Below are 27,115 nucleotides of genomic sequence, written 5' to 3' on the forward strand. Positions count from 1 at the left end.
CTCAGGCAGGCAGGCAGGCTCTGTGGAGGGGTAGTAAAAAAAAAAGATCAGGCTCGCTGCCTTTTTTTTGTTGTTGTTGCTGCTCAGTGGAACCTACCTGTATGGGTTGCCACCAGGTCCCACAGCCCCTGAGCTGCACAGGGCCGGCCAAGCCCCAAGCACATCAGCTTCCAAGGCCCTGTGCACTGTTGCACTTCGTTAGGTAGCAAACTAATACACCTCAGAGCTGTTTTATCTTGCTACATACCAAAGTAATGTAAAGTGGAATACAGCACCAAACATGCAAACAACAACACCATTAAAGAAGAATACGCCACCAAACATGCAAACCGCAATGCCCTTAAAGTGGCGCAAAAAGGCATTTAAGCCACTTTAAAGGCCAATTCTGTGGTGTGTACAATGGCCCTAGGCTCCTAAATATTCCTGCTGCTGATCTCTGCAAGGTTTTTTGTTGTTTTTTTTTCATTTTGAGTCTTTTTGTTGCGTCTTTTATGCATGCATCTGCTGACTTGTGGAGCCCAGAGGTTATGCGTACATAACCCATGCTAGAGAAATTACCATCTTATCAATGTAACCTTGCAGGCCTCATAGTCCTTCAAGCATGCTAGTCTTCAAACTAATTTACTACTACTTGTTTTCATTCTTGCTCTTGGTGGGAGGCTCAGTTCCACATTGCTGTTGCCTCAATTCTGCTTGGCGGAGAGGGGGACATCCTGCTCATCTTCTCTACTGCTCAGATGGGTCATTTCTTCTGATTCACTTTTGTCTGGTAGTGTGGCAGTGCACTGGGTGTGCCTGCCACTTTAAGGGCCTGGAGCTGGCAGCCTCCAGGTGCCTGATTAGGGCAGCCATTTTAGAGGCAAGGGCTGCCTATATAAGCAGGGCAGTTTGGCTGCTGGAAGGAAGGCAGCAACATTGCCTGGCTGGAGTGCTGCTGAGATCACCTGGAGGTAAGGGGGAGCTGCAAGGGGATGGTAAGGAGGCTCCTGGTCCTGGGCATGACCTGAAACTGCACCCTGCTGGGAGTGGGTGGTCTGGTGGGGCTCTCAGTGGTGCGGGAGCCCCCAGGAAATGCCAGGCCAGTTATCACCCTGGTGAAAGGCAGGTTGGGGTGCCTTAACCCCTACCTCCCACCACCACCAGGTGGGTTACCCTTGTGTTGTTGGGGGGCCCAGAGGGCCAGTGTTGAGAGGCCCAGAGAGGGCAGACCCAGAAAGCGTGATTGAGTACAGGGCATGGTGCTGCGGTTGCCCCTAGGAGAAAGGGAGTAGTAGCATGGTGAGGCCTGAGGATGCGAGTGAGTGGCTAGAGACCCAGCCTGAAGGGGAGAGTACCCTCGACTGGCCCAAGCTGGGGCCAGGACTATGGGAGTCAAAAGGGCCAGGGGCCCACCGCGAGGGATGCCCAAGAGCCGGGGGCCTGGGGTCCTGACTGGCCTGGAGGTGGGCCAGGGCAAGTGGCCGAAGGTCCCAGGGGGACCACACCTGAGGGGAACATGGCTTCAGGGGGGCTAGGTAGCCTGGATGATGGCAGAGTGGCTGCCTGATAGGAGAGGATCATAGAGGGGACCTGTGTGGATGATTCTGGGGCCCAGTGGGGGGCTGGTAGTTGTGTGAACACCAAGATGCCATCTGCAAGGCTTGGGCTGCAGTATTGGGGAGGTCAGAGCTGCAGAGAGTGCCCCCTGGCAATGGGGCACTAGATAGGCAGCCTCCCGCTTAACTGACATCTGATTGAATCAATTATCATCAAAGGCGTGGCAGATGAGATAGGCGGGCGGTTGCCCACTAGACAGGGGGTGGGCTGTGGAGATCAGCCCCAAGTGGCCCCCTGTCACGGGTAGACTGATAGCTGAGGTTTTATTGTCCTTTTGGTTTTAGCCTTGCCTCCTGAGGTCCCTCCCAACCCTAATTATCTATGAACCTAGCTCAGTTGTGGGGCTGAAGAGGAAGTAGGAATGTATGCAATGTAGTGGCTCACCATGACTTGAAAAAGAGTTGGTGCTGAAAAAGACAGCATGCAATGGGCACTTCCATACATCTTATTTAGATGGGCTGCACCCGCCTATCCTCGTTGTAGGTTCCCATCATATGGGCCACGTATTCTATAGTCATGTTCAATATTGGCTACATTTAATCAACTTTATAGTTGGTTTCCATTACTGAGAATATGCTGTTTCTGGCAGGATTTTAATGATAGATAACCTATTTAGTGACACTTTCTTGTATGCAAATATAAGGCAAGGGTGTCTTTCCCCCGTACTTACTGGAGGAAAAACCTCATTTTGTATTGAGTAAATATGGTACTTTCTGGCTCTACCAGAATGTTTTATCCTCAGCTATTAAGTGAAACTCTTCTTTATTCATCCTGAGAGAGCTTATTTGAAGCAGATAACCCCAAATATTCCCCGCCAGATTAGTGATAAATTCATTAGACTTGGAGAACCCTGCAGAATCACTAGAGAACTAATACCACAGAGAAAAACATAACAGGAGATTTATTTTGTGTGTAATTCTGGCTTAACTATTTTATTTTTTCCTAGTGACCCTAAGAATATTGTTTTACCAGTTAAGTACAACCATTTTAATAAAAGAAATCTCTTCCTATGAACAAAACCAAATTTCAACTTCACATTTGGATATTAATATAGTAAAGTTACCCAGCAGAAATTTGGATTAATTATCTTACTAAATCATCAGAGTGCCAGAAAACAGACATCTCTAAACACCATAAGGCTTATTTATCTAGGGTTTAATTTCTAGAATATCACATAACATTTCCAAAAAACAACTGATTATGATATATTTATATAAGAGCATGCCTTTGCCAGTGAGAACATGGTTCTGAAAGTTTTTCAGCTACATTGCAATTGACAGGATAATATGTTGTTAATTTAAAACAGGTGCCTAGTGTTTCCTGTCCATTCACTGAGATCTTGCAAGTAAGGCATTATCTGAAGATTTACAAACAGATGTACTAGGAAAAAAGTAGTATTTAATTTATAAAAGAGTAAGATCTATAGGCCCCCAAACAACTTTTTATAAAATGAAATACTCATTATAATTTTTTGCCATATTTAGTGATTAGGGGGAAAAAAAATCAGTAAGAATTGATTTAGGGTAGTTGTTTCTACCAGCAGGCAATCAGAAGTACTACCCAGCTGAATAATTTTGAGAGCATGGAAATAACTTAAAATGAAGGAGCTTTTTGCATGCTAAAATAAACATGAATTGAAGTTAAGGGTTCTTCAGTATTCCCAAACTCAACACTAAATCAAATTAAAGGCTTAGCCTTCCACTATTTACTCCGAGCCAAATCATGCCCTACATAAAAACCTGTAGTGAGGCCAGGAAAACTTCATGAGTTTTAACTGAGGAATTTCCTATGCATCATCCTGCTTGTCCTTCTCCTCACATCATCACAGAGTTGTCAGAAAGGGCCCAAGCTTGCAAAAGCCATTGTAATACAGCCAGACATAGAACATACCTGGGAGCTAGAGGGAAACAAATCCAGTTACCAGGGTGTGAAGATACCCACTTTTTCACAGGCTATTTTTCTCGCAATGATGCTTTTCAATGGGATGATTTCCATTATAGGCAAAACTGTCATTGGTTACAGTGGGAAAGCTGACTAAGTAAAGACAGCTGGATCAAGCAGTGAACTATTCTTATATAATGAGGTCCAAGGAAGGGTACAGATATCACCCACGAGGATTCTTGCCTGTCCCTTACTCCTAGACCATCACGGCAACAACATCACCTCAACACTACCTTCTTGCATGGTGTTGTTCAGAATTAAAACCAAAACACAGTTAAATAATATACATGTAATATACACAATTACAAATACCTAATATCATAAGAAAAATGGAAAGGTATAATATTTTGCCCTGATTACTTTATAGATTAAGCATGTATACCCACATAAGCAAGTCACTAGTTATTTGTATAATATATTCAGTTGTTAAAAAGTACTGTGATTGGTAACTGTTGACCTAAACAGTCCATGCACTTGCTGTTTCTGCAAGAAACACTGTAAATCAACTAACTCAATGGCATATGGAAGAAAAATCCTCATGTAAATTCTACCCAAGGACTGTATAACTAAACACTAGAGACTAGAGAACAGCAGCTCAAAAACAAATATTTTCTGTGAAAGTTTTGAAAAATAACACTTGCTTTCATGCAAAGTTTTGCATGGGAGTGGAAAATCTGTATTTGGAAAAAACTAAAACAAAATATTATTGTTTTAAAAAAGGTAATATATGTTTGGGTTTTTTCTATTTTTATTTTTTCCAGGTTTCTTTCATCTTTTTCTTCCCCTTTTCTCTATTTGTTTTCTCATGCTTTCCAAAATGGATTAAAATGGAAACAAATAAGAAACAGAGAAATACCAGGGGAAGACAAAAATAAAAAGGTAGGGTACTTATAAAACCAAAGCACCACTTCTTTTCTCATTTTCAATCTAAAAAAATGATGCAAAAACCAACTGGATTTATTATCAAGTCAAAATGCAAATGCTTCCCACCTTCTTTTTTTTAACATAGTATGATGGAAGTCTTGAATTTTTCCACAGTAATGCCAAAGAGCCTGGTTCCTTCCCAGGAAGATTTTGAGTCCATCTCATTGACATCAGTAAGAATGGCTCTGAACAAAGACTCATGCACTTGCATAAAACTTTGAAACCTAAAATTCTAAATTTATAACTTTTTCTTCTGAGATTTGAATGAGTTCCAAACTTCTTTCAATAATGGGCGTTTCAAATTTAGTTTTTGATACATCATCTACATCTTATTCAGTACATAAAACAGACAATACAACCTTCCCATGCTAGCTCAGTTCTTTTATTTATAACAAATGCTTTTAGCAAAATGACCTATGCATAAATAGGTTTATTCAGTTATATCGCAGCTTGATTAGGGTTAGGATACAGTACAGACAGATAACAAACCTATTGGCTGCCAGTCCAAAGCTATATAAAGAAACAGTAGCTTCTCAGGATAAAAAATTAACATTTAATCAAGTGATTAATGTGGAACACATATGGCTATGAAATTCTTTTGTGCTATATAAGAAATCTTCAATACTTCTGAAAGGACCATGATTGGTTACTAATATATATTGGTTACTCATATATAGTAACCAATCCCACATATTTGACCCCTCTCAGCTTTTAATATACTAGCAATCACTTTTTACTCTGGCTTTGCATAAAGACATACATCCAAATCAAATGTGTGTGTACGCATGCAGGATATTTATGGAGTCCTTGTGCAACTTTAAACTTTAACTTTGGATGTACCTCATGATAGAAGAAAACTGTAAACAGCAACTGAAAGCATAATTCATTAAGTTTTAACACAATACAGCTCAAACTTCTAGACTTCAACATAACCGCCATCTTTCATGATCCATCATTCAGTCTGATTTTCCACCTCGCAGAAAACATTTTCCAGTTGCTTCTTAGTGATTTCATGAATTACATTTGTGATCCTTACCCTATGCATAGCTTACACTATGCTAAAAAACTTAAATTATGCTTTCAATCACCATTCACAGTTTGCTTCTATCATGTGTATATCCAAAGGTATTAAAGTTTGTTTTTTTTTTTTTTTAAAGTTGCACCAGGACTTTATACACACACACACACACACACACACACACACACACACACACACACGTTCATGATTTGGATGTATGCCTTTATGCAGAGCCAGATGTATTCCCTCCTCCTCTGCTAACATCGGATATGTCAGTAGGGGCCAACCTTTTTGGCAGATCTGGTACAGATTAAGCTTTGTATTCTCCTTCAGTGCCACTCTGATCCTTTTCCCCTGCCCAGTCTGTGACTCTGATCTCTGATACCTTCCTGATGTGTTACTCTGCTTTCTGCTTGCTTTCTGCTACCTGCCTTATCTGCCCCTGTGCTGTCTGCCCCTTTCTGATCTGCCAGGTATCACACACAAAGGTTGTCCATACCACTTGTGACATGCATGCCACAGTCTGTCTACCCTAAACATGTGCCATCACTTACTTACAGTGCCCCTCCATTGTCTATATTGGACAGATGAGGCAATGTTTATGTGGAAGGCTGAATGGATGCTGACCTGACATTAGTTCCAGTAAAACACAAAAGTCTTCAGCAAAGAAGACTTTAACCTCCCTGGACACTCCATCACTGACCTCAGAGTGGCTGTTCTTAAGCAACAAACCTTTAAAGGCCGACTTGAATGCAAGATTGTGGAAAAAGAAATCGACAACAGATTGGACTGTGTTAAGTATGGTCTCAACATAGACTGAATTTTTATCACATTACCTGGACTAAGCTTTATTACTGCTATATCTGTCAATGGGTTAATGACTTTGATCTCTTCAACTCACCTCTGTTTCTCTCAGCAGTGACCCCTTTTTCCTTTCCCCTCCCTTTCCTATTATTTGTATTTAAATTACCTTTCTATTTAGCACCCCTACTTCCTGAAGCTTCATTCACAGTATCTGATGAAGTAGGTTGTAGCCTATGAGAACATATGCCTCTCTAAACAAGTTAGTCTATAAGAAGCCACCCTGCCCTGCTTTCTATATATCAGAAGTTTGTATCATAAATACCTTACAACTTTAACCCTGAAAAAATTAGCATATTTTTTTTTTTCTTGTTTGCTACCTTAAAAAAATCTTGTATTCAATTATGTTTTGTTCATGGTTCAATGTTGAGAATTCTATTAAAATAATCATTTTTCATTCAGTAATATTAAGTTACATATTACTTTTTTAAAAATGTTATAATACTTGATTCCATCAGATTTTTTTTTTTAGTTAAGAGGTACTGATAAGTGTAGGGGAAAAGTAACTATAACGTGATCTTACCTACTTGGAGATCAGATAATTTAGATGATCAACATAAAATAAAAGTAATTAAGAAACCCTATGCTCATCTAAAATAGCCAGGATAGTCTTTGTCAGGCAACATACTAGGACTCCGGAGATGTAGGGTCTCTTTCCAGTTGTGAGGATAAAAGCTATCAGTAAATGGGAGTTACTATAAGGGCACCTACAGATTGACAACTAGATCAGGCAAAAAGTGGTGGGTCTGATCAAAGTTAGTTCATTTCCTCAGGTGTGTATTAACTTAAATCAGAAATGGGTTAACCCAATCTATCGAATGTTTGTACGTGATCAGAGTGCCCTGGTTCTATGCTCTTTCTACCTCCTGACCCTAACTCGGCTATTTTAGCCCCCCAACCCACCCCCCCACCCCATAACAAAAAGAGCTGTAAAATAATTCTACATGAAAACAGTGAAACTTTGGAGTTAGGTTGGAATAATTAAAGGCCTCAAAGGGAAGCTCTCAAAAAGCACTTCATCTAGTAATCTGGAACTGGAGAAAGGACCTTTCCTGTGCCTAAAAACAAAAAGCTGAATTTCTGACCACTACCAGCTATGCCATATAGAAAGGCACTCTTTATTCTCCACGTTTCTGATCAAGCAGGAGTACACTGGCTGTATCTGAACCATTGTCCAGAACTGGTCTTACCCAAGCAAGCAAAAATGAGATTTTTTTTTTTTTCTTCCCCCCCCCCCCCCCCCCCCCCCCAAGTTTGGCAAGTATATAGAGCTTCTATTTACCTGAAACAGCATTACAAATGCTGAGGAATTTAGGAAACAACTAGGTTTCCACAGTCTGTCTTCAAGGCCTAGCACATTTGTCCTTCCCACTGAACTTTGGAAGTAATGAAAAATATCTTTTATAGCACCTTCACTGTTTTATAATCAGCTGTTGACAACAAGAAATAATTTTTATAAAACCTATTTACGTATTCTGCATGCCTGGAATAATAAGTTATCATCCCCAAGAAACAAATCAGTCTAAAAATTAGTAAATTGATGTATAATCTAATATGGAAAGATGTGTTTATAATACAAAATTTACATGAACTATTCAAAATTCTCTTTTACAAATTCCCGGGTGCACTCCCCACTAAGCAACATATGCTCTTGATTTGAGGATAAAACTTGTACTAAAATTGTATACTGTGACAAACACCTAATATAATATGGCATCTTTCTTAACAAATTTACATAATGCCCAGCTTTGTGGTAGCAAGGTGACCAGAATAGAAAAAGGCTTTAAAATACAGGTTTTGGACTCATTTTTGACATCTAACACAAAACCAAGTAAAGGAACATGTAGGCACATACTACCCTGGGAGAACACTGGAACGTGTCAGTAGACGCCTATTAAAATGCTTCTCTACACTTTCTGAGGCATTTGCTTTGCCTCAGCCTTTATGGCCAGCCAAGTTTGATACCAACTCTACCCTCTCCATACTGGGGGACCATAAACACTAGGATAATACAGAAGTCCACAGATTACCTTCCACTTGGCCTAAAAAACCTGAGCATCTTGTCACATGGGACACCTGCCATGTTTTACAGCTGATCTCACAGTAAGCATTACTGTGCTATATTAAAATTAAAATGTTTTCTGAGCAGTTGCACAGTAACATTTACTATGATTTCAGCCCACTTCCTGGACAGGGTTACAGCCAGCTGTGCCCTGCCTCACCTTACTCCCAGACACTGACCACAGCACTAAGCACCATGGTTTGCACATCTGCCCATGAGGACATGCAACCCCCAAGCCTGGAGCCCACACCTTCCCTGCCACGTGGCCAGCACTGCCCAACCTGGGAATGCCTGCCCCGGCACATCAGGGCAAAACGAGTCTCTGCTGCTCGTGGTGGGCAAAAGGAGGCATGAGGCACTGTGCCCAAGAGAGGTGCCACTTGCCACTGAAGCCGTCCCTGCCACTGGATCTGCAAGTGGAGCCAGTCTTGAACTGGCTCTGGTGCAGTATTGGGGCTAGGACTAACGATTAGCTGATCATCAGCCCGGGCCCCAGAACCACATAGAAGTCTTGAACTTGTGTTATCTCTGTGGTCCAGTCCTATGACAGCTGAATGTATGTACCTAATATGATCTGAAAATACTCCTTATGTGAAAAAGTTGTAACTTTGCTGCAATATGATCATATTTAGCACATTTTACTGCTTGAATGCACAGACGTTCATGTTTTAAGTTCAGTTAGTATGCCCTAAGGATAATGTGTGAACAGATGGGGGAGGGAAGGAATTGTAAACAAAATAGAGAATCATTATGCTCCTTTCTAATCCATGGTGCAACCACACTTTGAATACTGTGCCCAGTTTTGGTCCCCGCAACTCAAAAAAGATTGAGAAGAACTAGAGAAGGTACAGAGAAAGGCAACAAGGATAATTAGTGGGGCTTTCATATGAAGAGAAACTAAAGAGCCTGATCTAAGTCAGGGGAGGGGGAGGGATGGGCAGGATCAGGGAGCTAACAATATGCTTGGGGGGGGGGGAGGGAGAAAATCAGGAGGCTGGTGGTGGGTGGGGCTTGGGAGGACTGGAGCGGGGGTTTGGCAGGATCAGAAAGGCTCTCTGAGCCTGCCAAACACCCCTGGAGTGCCCCTCGAACCTTAATGCCACCAAACCACTCCTGATCCCACAGATGGCTCCTAGGTCTGGTTTTACTGACCTTCACTAGTGCCAGGTACCTAAATGAAGTAAGCTGGGGTGGGGGCAGGGGCAGAAGAGTGGATCAGGGGGTTGGAAGGATCAGGAACGATCTCTTCCTCCCAAGGGACTATCCTGAAACGCCCCACCCTCAAATAACCCCTCCCAAGGAACCAACCCCCTACCAATACTGCCTGCCCCTCCCTCCACCTGACTTAATTGATTGGCTCCTAGCACCAGCAAAAACTGGTAAAACCAACACTGCAGCTTGCAGAAGATGGGGGTTTGGCAGGCTCAGGGGGAGTTGTCCACATGGAAGTGGACAGGGAGGCTGGGGGACTAAAGATAGACCACCTTTGCAGGGGGGAGGAGGAAGAAAGGGAGGCAGGAAAAGCATAGCCCCAGGGCTGGAGCCAGTAGCTGGGCTTTCCCAGCCCCAAGGCTGTGCTAGAAATGTGTACAGAAGTTCTGTTAGATTGGTCTAGCTTAGTGTACATATGAGGTGCACTAAAATTAAATTGGGCCATTTTTTGACTGATCTAATCTTCCTGAAACTTCTATACAGTTTGTAATCGGATTGCCCTACCTAGGGATCTAAGTGTAAGGTCCACACATGAGCAAACTAAGCTAGATCAGGTGGTTATTTTTAGCATGATCTAACCTCCCCCTGACCTCCCTAAACATTTGTACATACCCCATGTAATACAGGCTATCCAGTAAGATGTACCTAGTCTGACTCAATAAATGACAATTCTTGAGTGCAGACAGAAGTGCAGCTCCCCTCTGTAACCAAAAATGCTTTTCAGGAGGTGTTCTGAGTTACAGTGATCCCCTGGAAAAAAAAAAAAAAAAAAAGTTCACTGTTGGTTCCAGGAAGGAGGGGAATCTAGCTGCTGGCTGTCAGCCTTCACCCAGCTTCCACTAGCAACAGCCCCTGCTCCCTGCGAGGCTGCAAAGTTGTCAGAATGGAAGTGGAAAAAGGAGCAGAGACAGCCTGTTCTAGGGGTTCCCCAGCCATTGCTGAAAGGTGAGGTGGGTGAACTGAAGCCCCCCAAATTGGGGGGGGGGGGCTCCAATATACCCACCCCACCCTCTCTACAGGCTGGAACTCTGCCAGCCTGCAAGGGAGCAGGAGGAGGGCAGTCAAGCAGAGGGCATCATGTGCATGTATATGCACATGGCTGCCAGACAGCCTGGAGAGCAGCTCCCACAGGTAAGTAGTGGGGGAGTGGAATTGAGACCCCATAAGGAGCAGGGGGAGGGAGGGAGGGAGTTAGGCAGGGTGAGGGCTGGGGCCAGTACTGGGGCTGCTGCCCAACTGGGCAGTGCATGGGACTTAGGGCTGCAATGTGTGGCCACAGGGCCCCGATGCTGAGCAGGACAGGACTGTGGGCAGCTCATCTGAGGGGTGGGGGGCTGAGGCCAATTCCTCACTGCTGCGCACAGTCCCAGAGGCAAAGGGGACCTGTGCCCTCCAGATCTGAGTGGCGCAGGGGTGGGGCAGGCTGCCTGCTGTGGGCTTGGGCTTCTACCTAGCTCCCCTCCTTCAGGGCCTCCGCAGCCCAGTGGGTGCAATCTGGCGCTGCAGAGAACAGCAGGGCATCCCAGTAAAGCTGCTTGCCACTTTGAGCTCCATGCTGCCCTAGTGACGAGCTCCCTGCGTGCACAGGGGTGTGCCTGGGGGCAGAGGGGGTGGTTGCATGCGGTGGACACATCACCAGGGCTTTCCTGCATGGCCCCACTCTGCCCTGCAACTCCAGGTCACACCTGCTAGGCTGCAGAGACCCTGGGAGAGGGCAGCAGGGCAGGAGCCCAAGCCTACAGTGGGCAACCCGTGCCCACCCCTACCCCACGCACAGATCTGAGGGCCATGGGACCCTCCCTCCTCCCCAGGATCGCGTGCTGCTGTGAAGAACTGCGCCCCTGCTCGAACCCACAGCAGGCAGGCAGCAGGGCAGGAGCTGGGCTCTGCTCTACTGCAGCAGCTGCCTTCTCCTGCCAGAGGCAAGGGGCAGCAGACCTGGGTCCCTGGCCCCATAGGCCTGGCAGCTGGGGGCCCCCTGCAGCAGGTCTGGGGGCAGCAGGAGCTGTGGGTGGAGGTTGAGGGGCACAAGCAGGGCCAGGGCACTGTGGAGTGAAGCAAAGAGCACAATCGGGGCAAGCGGACTGTGGCAGGGGAAGTGAGAGGCATGAACAGGGCTGGCAGGGCTGTAGGGGCCTTTCATTTTAATAATGGAGTTTGGAGTGTCTATCAGAGAATTTGTTTTTTTTTTAAAAACAAAAAAACCAGGATCCCTGTTTATTAGTTTCATGCACCCTAACAGGGATGCATGTGTGCACATGTGTAGATGCTGAGACATTTACTGAGAAGTTAATTAGGCAACTGTGCAGTAAATGTCTCGCATGACATACCCTGTATTATCTCCCTTCAAGGCAGTATTTTACTACCTTTGTTTTTAAAGCCAATTAATATTAACATTACATACTTACAAACCATCTCTTTCCCTCTCCTACCCATAAAACTAATGAAAGTTTGTAAAAGAAAGATAGTTTTCTTGATTTTAGAGTATCTTTATCAGTGAAAATGTACTGTATATTCAGAAAAAAGTCAAACTTTTGACTAAGAAATACCTGCCCAGAGGCAGCTGTTTTTAGTCACTCCAGGTTTGAAATGCTCTGTTAATTAAACTTATATGGATCCTGACAGGCCAGGCATCAAAGTAAAAACTAGTGTGGAGAGTGTCTTCCTTACACATTGGAACAACAAAAAGATCTGAACTAGTTTGATGCATGATGCTTGGCTTTGAAAATAGTTTGTTTCTGCAGCTTTATGCAGTCATCACTATCTGTATTAGTGCTTAGGAACCACAGTCACGTACCAGGACCCCTTTATGCTGGGGACTGATACAAATACAGAACAAAGGGACAGTCTGTCGACATTGTCTTGTACTTGTATCTTGCCCATCTCTCTTAAAAATATTTAGTGTACGGAGGGAGCTTGGTATTTTTTTTTTATTTTTTTTTTTTATAGTGCACAGGACAAGATAATACAATCAGCTGGCAAAATGAAACTTCATGACAAATAAAATTCAAAGCAGACTGAGATCATTTTAATTGTACTGGGAAAATAATTAGTATTGTTGAACTATAAAGCGGGATACACACAAACAAATAAGCACCTATAGATAGAGATATAGAGATATAGAGATAGAGATATAGAGATAGAGATATAGAGATAGAGATATAGAGATAGAGATATAGAGATAGAGATATAGAGATAGAGATATAGAGATAGAGATATAGAGATAGAGATATAGAGATAGAGATAGAGATATAGAGATAGAGATAGAGATATAGAGATAGAGATATAGAGATAGAGATATAGAGATAGAGATATAGAGATAGAGATATAGAGATAGAGATATAGAGATAGAGATATAGAGATAGAGATATAGAGATAGAGATATAGAGATAGAGATATAGAGATAGAGATCTTGTTGGGAGAGAGAGAGATCTGTGTATAAATCCAAGCTTTCAAAAAGGAAGGTGAATGACTTGGGCTGCAGGGTGACTGCATCCCCAGTTCCAGTCTTCCCATCATCACCAGTTAAGCATATAGTGCTAAAGGAGAAGCAGCAGAGACACTTAAGTCCTTCGAGCAAGTAAGAATTTTCCCTCCCTCCATCCCTTCCCCTCTGTGCTCAAAGGTACATCCCCCCCCCCTCCTCTCCCATTCCTCCTTCCCCTACTGGAGACAGCGGTGGCAGCAGCAGTGACAATGACAGCAGAAGGCAGATTACCTTCTCCTACACTAGCAGTGTATCAAAGCAGCTAAGTGCATGGCATGGTGACTTCTGGTCACCGTTGCTGCCACAATCACAGCTCTGATCACATGACTGTGGCAAAAGCTAGTCCCCCTTTCTCCCCAGTTGGTGCCCAGTTGACCCTGTCATACCACCCTAGGTATTCTACTACCCTGCTCTGCTCCCAGGTTGGCAGGGAGCACAAGGGGATGGGGCAAGGAGGAGGGACCCACCTGCTGTTGCTGCTGCGGTCTGTGGCTGAGCCCTGCTCCATATGGAGCCCAGCTGGAGCAAGCAGGAGTGGCTCTGGGAGCCCCCCTCTCCCCCCACTCTCCCCCAAAGGAGCCAATGGCGGCAGCAGCAGTGGGCAGGGATTGGGGGTGGGAAATGTGCTGCTGAGTACAGAGAAGGAAGAGAGGATTTTTCCTTGCTTTAGAGACTTAAAAAATAAATTCCCTAGGTGCTGCTCCCACAGTGGCATCAACTAAAATGGGAGTGTCTGTGTCACTGTACAACCTCCCCTTCTGAAATTTGCCTCTGTATATATTTCAGCTATTTGTTTTTTGCACAGCCTTAAAAAGGTGTATGTAACCAGCATGTGCCTGTCCTGAGCTTTTTAATGCAAAGTTCCAATTAAACACACTTTATCCAGATTAAAACATACTAAGAGCTCCCACGGTGGTATCTTCAAACATATTATAGAGTTCATTCCGATCACTCTTACATTTAGCCCCTTCAGTTCCCTGAGTATTCCCCGGAGTCTATTTATTTTCACAATAATTAAGTCCTATGTTTTGCCAAGAAGGGAGCTATTCAGGCTAACTGTTGCGGTTTTCCTACTAAAGAATTACTGCAACTTTCCTGACCAAGAAAAAATTAAGAAGATCGTATTTGAATAACAGACTGCTGGGATAATTATAAGGTGAAAAGTTTACAATAGTAAATCTTTACAGAATGGAAAATGAAATTCTCCAGGTTAGTGTTAATTATAAAAGTTTCACAGTACTTAACCATCATTCACTCCTCTCAAAATCCAAATGATCTAGTTGCAAATGCCCTGAATTAAAAAAGGTCTGCACAGATTTGCAAAACTTGGTTGACGGTCTTTGCCTGGAGATGAACAGGAAATTGTGCCTTGCTGATCTTACTAGATCTTCCAGCAACCTTTGATGCAGTTGACCATGAGGTGATGATAAAGTGTTGTTACATGACCTGGTGGGTATTCATGGGCTCACTTGAAACTGTTTCTGCTCTTTCCTAGCAGAGAGGTCCCAGAGGGTGGTGATAGGCTAGGCTAGACAAGACAGGGTTTAGGTAGCTAGGTCTCTAGAAATGAAAGTGAACCAACAGGGAAGGCTTGATGTTAGTAATAATAACCAGAATCCCCAAAAAGCGTTGTAGCTGACAAGGTTCTGTCTCAGGGCAGTCTAAACAAAGCAGACACTGTTCCAAAAATGAGCTAAGAAATCAGTCTCTCTAATGGCTCTGAGGTATATATGGACATCATATTACAGTGAAATGAATGCAATAATCATAAGTGTGTTTTTAAATTTGGCACAGTATTCTGGACTAACACTAAGGTGAGTGCCTGAAGAGGAGACTAGGATTCAGAGGAAAAGGTTGTGTTACAGATGTACCTAAAGGAAGAAATGACAGACTAAGAGAAGCTCAAAAGAAAAGAGGTAGGTACGGGCACAGGAATAGGACACATCAGGGGGGCAGTGAGTGAGGCAGCTCCATAAAGCTAAGGATTCAAGAAGGTGAGTCAGGTTGTGTGGAGCCTAAAAAATGAGGATATAATGCTTGAATTGTCCATTATGGGTGATTAAAGGTAACTTAAGAAAGCAGGATATGGGTGAAATAGTGGGATAGTATGATAATTCTAGTGATAATTGTATAGATGGTTTATAATATGGGAAAAGATACAGTTTACAAAGCAGGACCAAGAGGATTCTATGTAAGACACTGAGCAGAAAAGGAGAGGAGGAAGATGATTTTGGAGAAAATTTAGGGTGGAAACAGCACCTATTTAAAGTTTCTATTGGGTCTAAGTCAGAACTTCAGTCCATAGATTTTCCTCCAATTATAGTGAATTTTGATCAGAAGAACATTTGCAATAGAATACAGGAGACATGAAATAAAAATATATTTCTACTCAAAAACCCACACAATTTGAAATATTGCCAAAAATAATTTAGAGAAGTGAAATCACACAAAGCAAAACTGCAGAAGTATTCACTGAAATTGTTGCTAACAGGCTTTCACTGCAGCACACAAGTTTTAACAGTTGGAGAATAATCTCTGAACCCATCAGCAAACACTAGTAGATACTACTATAATACCACAGGTAGATGATAGAAAGTCTGATAACATAATGGAATATGCACTCTGTTATAACTACAAACTAGATTTTAAAAAGAAATCTGAAAATGAATAAAGTTTTCATAAACTAAAAATAATACATTGCTAGAATGGTGGAAAATGTTGCCTATATCCTATCAAATGGAAAACGTTTGCATCAATTATAGTTAAAAAACCAAATGAGATTGTGGGGAGGAGGCGGCAGGCAATCTGCTGAGCCACAAGCAAGTGTACAGTGTTTTCACTGTGATGAGAGTAGATTCATTTTATTTTCCCAATAAGTGGCAGTGGTTCCCAAACTGTGGGTCACAACCCCAAATGGGGTTGCAACATCAGCAGATGGGATCATGGGGGGTGGGGGGCCATGAAGAGAGAATGGGGTCATACTGATTAAATGGGGCCATGCTAAGGAAAAGTTTGGGAAGCACTGCTATAGGACATTAGGAAAGACATCTGTAAGCAAAATCAGTAATACCAAGAGCTGTCCTGGAATAACCACAAATTGGAAATGCAGGGTGTGTTTTAAAAATATAAAGAACATTTTCAAAGCTTTATGTGTATATAAGGGTAGCAAGAAAACATTGAAAATTATCATTGTCTTTGATTTGAATGACATCTGTTGCACAGATCTTGCCAACCTAGACCTAGTGAAGAACTACAGTCTCAAAGCCACACAATTTATATTTACAAATGTTTCTCTCTAAAAAGTGTGCAACTTATTTTATTGCTGCTGGCAAGAGTATGCAATCCCAAGCTAATTCACTCCTGAAACTTACTGCCATTCTGTTCCTGAGAAATGTTGTTAGGAAAATACAATGCAGAAATGAGTAATGCTAACTCTAGGATTCAAAAAGAGGGATGTGGGAGCAGTGACTGGCACCACAGGGGTGGCTGCACACTCCCACTCCCAGCCTCTCCCCCTGAACCAGGGCCAGAAGACCATGAAGCTAGGGACTTTTTTTATTTTTTAAATGTCCCAAAGCAGATAATAATCTCCCCCTTCCACTCTCCTTTTGTCACTGTCCCTTTCCCTCTCTCACCTAGCTGTCGCCGCCGAGAGCTGCGGCGCGGGGTTCGGGGCCTTAGGAGCCCTAGTCGGCAGGCGGGTACTTGTGACACTTGGAGTGGAATCAGGTACTGACGTGTTTTGGTTAAGCAAAAAGATTGTTTACTTACGCTGCTCGTACAGTGCAGGTCGGAAGCTTGCTTTGTTTACAGTTGTAAACAAAACTTGGGTCGGCCAGAAATTACAAAGTTCGTTTGGTCGGTCTGCAAATGTGTCGGGGTGTTCGGGCCGGCAGTCGTCTTGCGTCTCGGGTGGAGGTGTGCTAGGCCCCCTTGGGTCGGTGACGGGAAGTCCTTAGTGGTTGATCAGGCCGCTAAGTTCGCTCTGAAACACGCGTGGAGTTTGCTAGGCTCCACAGTGTACTCGGAGTTCTCCACAAGGTATGTGTGGAGTTCTCCAACTAGGGCGGAAACTGCTTCAACTTCTTATACGGCAAGCAGGCCAATCGCTAGTCGCCACGTAGGAATAATTTAAAACTGGCCAATAATAATGTGAATTTGCATATGAGTGGCGGGAACTTTTTTCTAAACTCTAATTTTCCACTATTGTAGCATCTGGTTACTGGGTTCAGGCATAGCGGAATTTTCCTCCATGACCTAGTTACTGCCACCAGAATGATTGACAGCAAAACTATGCCATATGTATCGAACCCATGGAATTTTCCTCTGTGCTATGTCATTTCTCCTCTGGGCTGTACCAATTCTCCTCTGGGCTATAGGCATCTAATTAATGGGTTCTGACACCAGCCACCACTATCCCAGTTGTTCCTACCTCACTTCAACTAGGGCTGCAGGGAGCAGTTGCATGGGGCTCAGCTGGAGATAGAGGCAGCAGCAGGCAGGTTTCTCCTCCCTGTGCATGCTCCCTGGTCTGGCAGGGAACACAGGGGTGGGACTGGGAACTGGGCAGGGAGGAGAGCCCACCCACTGCTGCCTGCTGTCCCTGACTGAGCCTAGATTTCCCATACATCCCAGCTGGAGCAGCTATAGAGTTCCTCCTTCTGCTCCTGGGTCAGATGGGAACAGTAGCAGCAGTGTGCAGGGGGGTGGAGGAATAGGCTGGTGTGTCTCAGTGTAGAGGGGAAGAAAAGGAGTGCTGAGATTTGCATTTACTTTAGGGACTTAAAGTATCCAGCTGCTTTTCCTGAAACAGTGCAACCACGCCATAGCACCCCCTCTGGATCAACCCCAATGCTGTGTTACTTGGGCAAGTACAAGTGATATCAAGTCTGTAATAGAAAATGGAAGACAAGCTAAGAGCTTGTCTACCTTACAAAATTTTACAGTGCTTGAATATAATCATAAAATATTTGTTTAGATGACATAGTGCTGAATAAGATTTTTCCTAGATTATAACACCGATTCGGTCTAGCCAGTGCTCTACCTACCAAGTCATTTTTTCGAAACTGTTCAAGCCCATGGAAAGCAGCACAAAAAACCTACATTAGACATTTATAGTCATACCTTGGAAAATAAGCTGAGACCCCAAGAACCCAATTTATTATTTTTACTGCAGCATTAATTAAGAACCACTAGTTCTGTGATATTAGACACTGTACAAACAGCCAAAACTGGTTCTACAATGATGAGTTTACAGGATGTGCAGAAACATGGGTATGAAAGACTGCACAGCAGCAGCCACATACAGCTGCTGAGTATTGCCTTGGTGTAACTATAAAGGATATAGACCTATGGGCAAGTGATAGCATTGATTAAAAATGAAGTTGGGAGTATGGAAATGGAAAACCAATCAGTAAGTGGGGTCAAGAAATACACCATCAGAAGACTACAGATAAATTTATCAATCTGCCTAATACCTTTAGGGGAAAAAACAGTATCGTTTTGTAAACCTGTCAGCATACCACTATATTACTTCTGCATCCATAATAATCACATCTGTCATACCACTTACTTTTTAAGTCCTTATTCTCCATATAATGCCTAGAAATGAGACTGTGTGTGTGCACCTTATCTGATCTGGGTTATTTTACTCTTTTTGAGCATGCATTACTCTGATGCTCCTGCCCTCTACAGAGCACTGAAAATAGGGAGATGAGCAAATAGTTCTCCAGTACAGTGGAAATAAATCAATAACTCTGTGAAGATCAGGCAAGCCTCAGTCCTTGAGTACCCAATTTCCACAAATCACCTCCCATTATCATCTCTCCTAGGTAGTCCAAGTTTTGATTCCTGTTCCCACTCCCAAGATGACTTCCCTGTAGACCTTCTAAAGTCCACAAGACAGTGCAAACATCAGTGGGTCAGCAGGAGTCGTCGATCTGGAAATACGCTCTCCCCTCAGGACCAAGTCATCTCAGGCAGCGTTTAACATATCCATAGAAGGCAAGTCTGAAACTGAAACAGGAATATAGGCGTGGAATCGGAGGGGAGCAAGAAAGATGGGAAGCTAAGTGCGAAGATTAACTGGGAAAGGTGGCTACAAAGGAGGGACCAAAAAGACTGGCCTAACACAAAAGCTCTGCAGGTACTGTGAACTGGTGCCACAGTTCCAGGGAATTTACAACTTTATAGTGCTAACCAGGAAGAGGTAAGCTGGAGCCCAGCTGCATATGCTGAACTATATGGACACACAGCCATTTATAGTTACTACCTGACCAAAGGCTGCCAATTTAGGACAGTCTCTGTTACAGGTTTCATTGTTTGAAATACAGGAGCATCTATATTTATTGTTGACTTTAAAAATATTTTACAGTACATCCTATTTTATTATGAAACAGCTCCAGGGCTCTCCCATGAGCTTCATGTTCACAGAAACCAAGTTGTTACATATGCTTTACTTTGCACTTAAATTACTGAAAACCAGTCTCTATTAACGCTCTAGCCAACGTTGACTTGCCAAAGCAAATCAGATGAGGGAGAATTAAAACAACAAAGATTATAACCGAAATATCTTCACGGCTAGGGAGGTGCATTTTCAGACCCACAGGAATCCTGTTTAAATATTGTTTTTCCAAGTATATAGAAAAGGTGGGGTATAAAAGTCTCTAGTGGGAGGAAAGACTGATAAAATGGATCCACACTCCTTAATGTACTCACAACTAATCTACAAAACTAATGTAAATATTTCTTATTTCAAACCTCCACAGCTGAATTTTCATAGCTTTTATTTTTCATATCAGCCAATTTTGCTTTGCTGCCTTTGTGGACACACAGGGTAAAATAACAGAAAATAAAAAAGTAGATATGCTGAATTGGCTACTGTAATATAAGTATGTTTTATGAGCCTAGTCATCAGTGAGAGAGTGCTAGATAGGAAAACAACAGTGAAAAAGACTATGTAACACTAAGTCCCTTGTCACACTCACAACTCAAATAACATTTTCATTTCAAACATTGCTGCACCTTAAATCTGTGGTATTGTTCTGCAATAGCCCAAAAACTATCATGACCTCACCATTATTGCACTGTGATATCATGGTGTTGTGTTGTTTGTGTCACTGCTGAGCAGCTGTAAAATGTTGATAATATTGTGTTTAGTTAGAAAGTAGCCAACCTACAAAGTGATACAGTTAGCATTCTTTCTCATGTCTTCGGAACAATTAGCAAGGAAGGAAGTGGTAGAGAAAAATCTTTTTTGTTCCTTAACTTCTGGCAATTGTGAAATGAAAATGGCCTCTCTACTCTTTCCATATTTTCCTAGAAGGGAGTTCTACTCTTAGGCAAGGTTTACTCCACAGCAGGGGTAGGCATCCCCTGGCGCACATGCCAGAGCGTAGCATGTGAAGGCATTTTGCATGACGTTTGCACCTCGGGGAAGGGGCCAAGTTGTGCTGCCACAACAAGGATCAGGCCCCTTGAGGCTTCCCCAGCTGTCTGCCCCTGTCATGCCAACATCTTACAAGTTGACATTGCAGGTATTTTAGGCACTCTGCCCAAAAATGTTGCCAACCCCTGCTCTACAGACTTCTGACAGTCTTCAGCAACTTTGGCCACTGGCACAAAGATGATTCAATCTTAATTCATACAGTTGTGCTGTCAAAAACTCCTAGTGTAGGTACAGAAATACCAGTGAAACTGAACTTTTGCTGGTATAACTCATTTCACTCCTGTGCATAGTTTTCTATACTTATACAGAGGGCAGCTTTGAGGGTATAAGTGCATCCACACTAGGTACAGCATATTGGTAATACCAAAATAGTAAACTGTTCCTAATTTAGATATAGAAAAAGAGGCTGAAAGATTGCCTCTTACATGGATATGTTTCTCTGCTAGGTATTTCTCATCATTATAAGCATAAATCAAGGAAATTGGTAACTGCAGGGACCTGCAAAAAGTGATCTGTGTTTCAGGCAGACCAAGCTAATTGGGTTTATGGACCATAAGAGAGCTCTGAAAAGCAATAAGAGGCTCCAGAGTAAAATCTGGGGATCACCATTATTAAGTAATAAAAATATAGAGGATATGAGATATTCAGACACCATCTTCCAGAAAACAAATGGGGGAAAAAAAAAAAAAAAACCTTCTAGGAGCTAGATTCTCTCTCACTGAAACTGGTAAGGCTAACAGCCACCTTCCACTACTCTTAAACATAAGAAATAGTTAAGCCCCTCCAAATAACATGAATATCATCACCAAAAGCAAAGATGCCAGCAAGATACATGTGGGTGTAGGGAGAGTTTGACTGGGAAACTCTAGAGACCTCTTTCTGTAAATACTGAAGGAAGGAACAGAGAAAATAAGCAGCTGAAGGCCCAGGACACAGGCACAGATATGCTAAGCATGTGGCCCTGAAAAAAGCCCACAGGGGGCTTTTAGGCCTGAAAGAGGCTTGAAGCAGTGAACAAACAAAAGTGCCTACAGATGTTTGATTCTTCCTTGTTTAAGGAAACAGAACATTAGGCTTTCTTTATAAACACAATTACTTCAAAGAAATACCTGACTCCAATGTAAATTTTTCCTCCTAACCACAACAACTCAATAAACTTCAGTCTTTAGTTTTGGTATCTTTTATTGGACCAACTGCATAGCTGGGAGAGGTGTTAGACAAATTTTTGGGCATACACTACCTTAGTGGTTAGACACGAATTGGAGGTATAAGGTAAAATAGTATACGCCCAATATCTTGTCTAACACCTCTCCCAGCTATACAGTTGGTCCAATAAAAGATATCTTAAAAAAAAAAAACCCTCACCTCTCCTACAGTTTCTGGGCCATTACAACTATTACAGCTCTCTAATCCCCCCTATAATCTTTAGTTAATTTATTTAAAAGAGGGGTAGGAACATAAAGAACATACAGGATCATGTAGGCCCTAAACATTCATCATACTCTCCATACAAAAGCTGTTTAAATGAACATAAGCAGATGCCAAAGCAAGTTTATCGTAGTCTTAAATAGCATCTTAGAATTGTTAATGATAAACAAAGAGCCCTGCAGTTTGCCCAGGTAGAAGCAGTAGCTCATACCAGATGTTTTCCCTAGCTGATGAACAACGAGCTTCCACTACGTAATTTACCATCTGATCAACACTTCCTGCTAATCTAACAATCAGGAAGATGCCTTGCAAATTATGGAACATGGAGCATTAGGCACTATTGTATCAGACCTTTCCCTAGCTTTACATGAGCTGAATCTGCATGACTGAAGTCTCTGAGAACTTTACAATTGCCTTCAATAGGCACAGGGTCAGACCCCAAGGGCATATTAAATCCATCACATCAGTCTATGGGATTCAGAAACATGAAAGTAACCAGCAAACTCTGTTGGGTAGATCAGCTAACAGATCAGCTTCACAAGATTTAGAGCTTTTTTTTTTAATGTTTCTACTAAACATATTTGTCTAAAAGTTAGGCAAACTTATTTTTTGTGTTGACCTCTGACCTTTCTGTGCCTTGCACATTAAATCAATGATGCTAAAAGTACTGGTATAATTGCATACATTTTCTGACAGAGCCTCTGCCTCATTCAATGTGCAAAATAAACTGCTTGGTTAATGAGTTGCCCTGTGCTAGTTTCTTTTTCCATATTTTCAGTGGATGGTGGTAGCCCTATGTCTTATATACTACACTGAAGACAGAATTGTAAAATTCCTCATTTCTATGGCATTCTTCACAGTAATATTTGAGTACTTCATAAACTTCGATGAGTTTGTCTTCACAGTGCCTCTGAGATGAGGAGGTAACATTATTTCAATTTTACACAGAGAAAGAGAAGGAACAGAGAAATTAAGTTCAAATGAATCTACTAATTTTGGGAGTCCTGTTTCAGATACCCAAACAACACATGATATGTTCAAAACACAGTTCCCATTGACTTCAGTTGTATCTGAAGTGACTGCTCCACCTGTCAGCAAATAAAGCCCTACTCTCTCAAGCTGGACATGCAGAAAATATGAAACAAGCAAAAAGTGACCACGTTATAAAAGTATAAGTTAAGGCATCTGCCCAGCATCATATAAGAATACCAGTTCTCCAGGGCAGCATTCAACTGCCTTGACCAGGAGACCATCCTTTTCCTTTCTGCTACTCTCTGGTCTCAATCATCCCACACATTCCAACATTTGCAACACAAGAAAAAAGGACCTTACAGAATATATTCTCCTTTACTGCATAACCTTGATTCATTCCCACCACATACCCATCTACTGCAGAAGAATGAAATAGGGGTCCTGAAAAAAAAAAAAAAAAAAAAGGCTATGATCATGTAATTAAATGCTGTATCATGATGCACATATGCATAAAGGGAAATAATTAAAATTGTATAGGGAACCTTCAATCTAGTTTTCTTAACTTTAGAGTGACTGACTCCATAGCTTTGTTGCTTTTTTACTGTAGTTTTGTGAGGATAATGAAGTAAACTGAAAAACAAGAAGTTCCATCATACGGTATGACACTTAAAAGTCATCAACAGGATTGAGTCATTTAAGCCACTGACAGATATGTAACTCCCAGGTCTAACTCATGGCACTTCACAGAAAGCACCATCAGTTAAACTGATCCTCCTGACTCCCATTGGTTGGGGAGTTAAACTGATCTTCCTGACCCAAGAGACTTTAGATCAGGGGTAGGGAGGGGCCGGCCAGGGCTACGGCAGACAGACCCACATCTCACCTGGATGGAGGCAGCACTAGTGTGCCGAGCACCAGGACGAAGAGCTCAGGGCAGGGTCTGGGTTGCACAGGTAGAAGCAGGCACAGAGGAAGGTGCTGTGGTCAGGCTCGCCTAGCCAACCCCTTGGGAAGGTGACAGCCAGAGGACAGTAGGGGCTCAGTGGGAAGCGGGGACTGCCCTGGGGCTCTGCAGACTTGGGCCATGGCAGGGGTACCAGCAGCACCCAAGGTGGTGCCTGGCCTGGCACAGCCCATGCAGCTCTGTGGGGATGGGGCACAGCAGCCCTGCCCATGAGGAAATGCTACCCGGCCATGATGGGATGCCTGGCTTGAGGGGCTCTCAGCTTAGCCTCTGTGCATGCTGGGAACATTGCAAACAGGGCTAAGTCCACATCCCCCACCCCCCAGGTTGCAGTAGGAGCCCCCCATCTCTGGGAACAGCAGCCACAGGTGGTGTTCAGGGCCGAGCCAGCTGGGATCCTGCAGCACAGTGACCCTGCACGGCACCTGCACAGCACCTGCCCCAGCCCAGGCCCTTTAAAGGGAGCTGCAGGTGGGCAAGGCCAGTGCCCAAGCAAGCCACCGCAGCTGTGAGTTTGTGAGACCACCTATGGCCAGGCCCTTGTACCGGGGGTGGCTCCACCCCATATGTACTGTGCCCAGCATGCAGGGAGGCCGAGTCTAGAGCCAGAAGTCCCCAAGCCCTGCATCCTGCCCCAGCCAGGTGGAATCCCCTTGCAGGCATGGTGGCTTCGCCCCATCCCCATGGAGCTGTGTAGGCTGCTGAGCGCTGCTGGGCACCCGCACCTGCCATGGCATCTATCTACTCAAGCCCTGGGCACAGGGCTCATCCACCTGCTGGGAGCCTCCTGTGCAGTGGATCTGCACAGTGCCTGCCTGGGCCCTACCCCCACCTTACCCACCAATGGTAAATCCATTCTGAGAGTTCAGACTGTGGAGGAATCGGGCCCTTTAAAAGCACTCTGTAGCCTTGCACTTGTGTTTGGGCACAGCTTCAGGGGCTTTCACAGTGCTTTCAGGGGCCAGATGGGCAAAAATTGTCACTTCTGTCTGCACCTTTAGGTCCTCCACACAGAGGGATGGGGAGACTTCAGCATCTTACATGCCATTCTAGAGTCTGGAATAGTATGGGCTATCAGTGGGCACAGATGTAGCTCCATATTTACCCCACACTTTCTCTCCATCCAATCTGCTTTATCCCATTCCTGTGCAGTCTTTCCCCAAGGTGTGGTTTATCATTCTAGACCTATTCTCTATTCTAATCCTGTCCCACACAACCTGGTTCTACAAAAGAGTCTTGGTCTCCTTGTCCTTCCTTCTGGAATCCCTTTCTAAATACTAATATCCTCCTCTCCGTATCTCCCTCCTCAAACTACCCTCTTCTCATGTCCTTATCCAGCCATTCCTGTCACCCACCAGCCTCCAATCATTCCCTGCTTCAGTTCCCATTTTTAGTCTCCACACCGTCTCCCTTCCTCTACCTCCTCCTTCTCCCTGGCTGCTTATTTCAGTCTCTTTGCTGTTCCAATCCCAGTTCTTTCCTTACATCTCAGGTGCTTGTCATATCTATCTCCGAATGCCCCAGTCTCCCCTGAGACTAGTTCTCAGTCCCAGCTTCCTTGCCTCAGTTTTCCTATCTCCCCTCTTCTCCCCCCACTCTGTCTCCTAGTCCAGGCCCTTGATGGGACAGTTCTCAGTCCCTCAACATTCAACTAAGGCACCTTCCCTCATCTGTGCTGTCTGAACACCTGCCAGGTAGTAGGTCAAGAAAACAGGAGAGGCAGGGTCCTTATTCTTAATTCTGAGATCTGGCAAAGCATTTTTATTCCTGTCACATCTAGGAGCTATGAAGAGATGGAACATGATCAGTGCACACAGAACTTAAGCAATTTTATCTATTCAACTTGAAGATGTCTCTACTGAGCACATGACTTGCCATTGTTCAAAGGTTTATTATCTAGCCAAATTTAGGTACATTTTCACATCCCCTTGCTCAAGTTCCTGCTCAAAAGCCTGGGGCCACTAGACCTTTTCAAAGTAAAGATCAAACAGATTATTTTTAAATGAGGCAAGTATCTTTGCTTATCCTCATATATATTCAGGCTTGGGTGGCATCTGGCATGGAAAGCTTCAGTCCAAAAATTTTTAAAGTTAGAAGTAATTTTCCTTATAAAATTTCTGATCATGGGACATATCAGCCAGCATTAGTAGTAGGTTTTAGTCCAGTCCAGCCAATATGTGTAAGTTCACTCCATGGATAAATTTAGCCTACAGAATAAAAAAATATTACACAAAATCTAAAATAGTCTGGTGGTTAAATAGGGACACATACATTGCTTTCCTTTCTCTTGCTGCGGTGAGAAGCAGACCCTCGTGGTGTTGTCATTTTCAGTTTTGTTTTGGAACTGGGAGCATTTGAGGAATTCTGGCCAAGAAGCGTTCACCATCCCCAAGACTGGTTCACAACCTTCTTTTGCTGCCTCACAAAATGATCTGCAGGGCAGGAGTCCTCGACTAGAGGAAAGAAGGGAAGAACGAAGACACCAAGAATTATTTTTTTTATCAAGGTATGAAATAAATTTCTACTTTTTTCCTTTTTTAAATTAAAAATAAACAAACATTTATAATAAGGTCATATTCAACATGGCAGTACAGGATAAAAGGCAAGTTATCTATAGTTTTAATTATTTATTGAAGGGCCTATTTACCGAGGCATCGAAACTCCATATAAATCCAAGTTAAAGGAGTTTCTAACTAAATTCAATCTTGTCCGTACTGAATAGCTAAAATATGATAAATATGAAGAACAAGGACAGAGGCCATGAAGTTAAGTAGTCTTTGAACTTGGCTTTAGAAATTACCCATTAAATAAAAAGTTTAAATAAGGTGCACCAGTCTGTTTTTCTCTCTCACAATAGGTATATGGTTAAATATAAATGTGTGTCCCTATTTTATATTAAATATATAGATGTATAGAACTATTGCCATTTGGCCTCTATCCTTTAAACATTTAATATGCAAATCACAGAAAGAAAAATTTTTAAATAATGGCCTGGTAGGAATTGTAAAATAAACAGAAAATATTTATCATTATATTTATGAATGATCCAGAAAAGGAGGTGATCAGTGAAGTAACAACAGCTGCAGTTCATTGATAAAAAATAGTGCCAAGGAAAGTTTAAAAAATGGTTAATTGGTTTCTGCACTAATTTAACATATCAGTCATGCATGTAGTTTTGAAGTCCATGCCCAGGCTCTGCTCCA

The 27,115-nt window shown here is 43.0% G+C and overlaps 1 protein-coding gene and 1 long non-coding RNA gene across 4 annotated transcripts in view; one reads left to right on the plus strand and one right to left on the minus strand.

Annotated features, from left to right (window-relative positions):
- CORIN (corin, serine peptidase) overlaps positions 1-27,115 on the minus strand; it is a 272,355-nt gene that overhangs the window by 122,220 nt on the left and 123,020 nt on the right. For all 3 annotated transcript variants that reach the window (XM_019481201.2, XM_019481202.2, XM_059721699.1), the window contains one exon: positions 26,184-26,365. In XM_019481201.2, the coding sequence (XP_019336746.1) occupies positions 26,184-26,365 (182 nt within the window). The remainder of the gene's footprint in view (positions 1-26,183; positions 26,366-27,115) is intronic.
- Positions 788-21,909, plus strand: LOC132248545 (uncharacterized). The gene is made up of 4 exons (XR_009459768.1): positions 788-950; positions 14,896-15,017; positions 16,741-16,830; positions 18,933-21,909. It is a non-coding gene; the product is annotated as an uncharacterized LOC132248545 (long non-coding RNA).

This window comes from Alligator mississippiensis, chromosome 2, assembly GCF_030867095.1.
Source record: "Alligator mississippiensis isolate rAllMis1 chromosome 2, rAllMis1, whole genome shotgun sequence".
NCBI classification, from domain to species: Eukaryota; Metazoa; Chordata; order Crocodylia; family Alligatoridae; genus Alligator; species Alligator mississippiensis.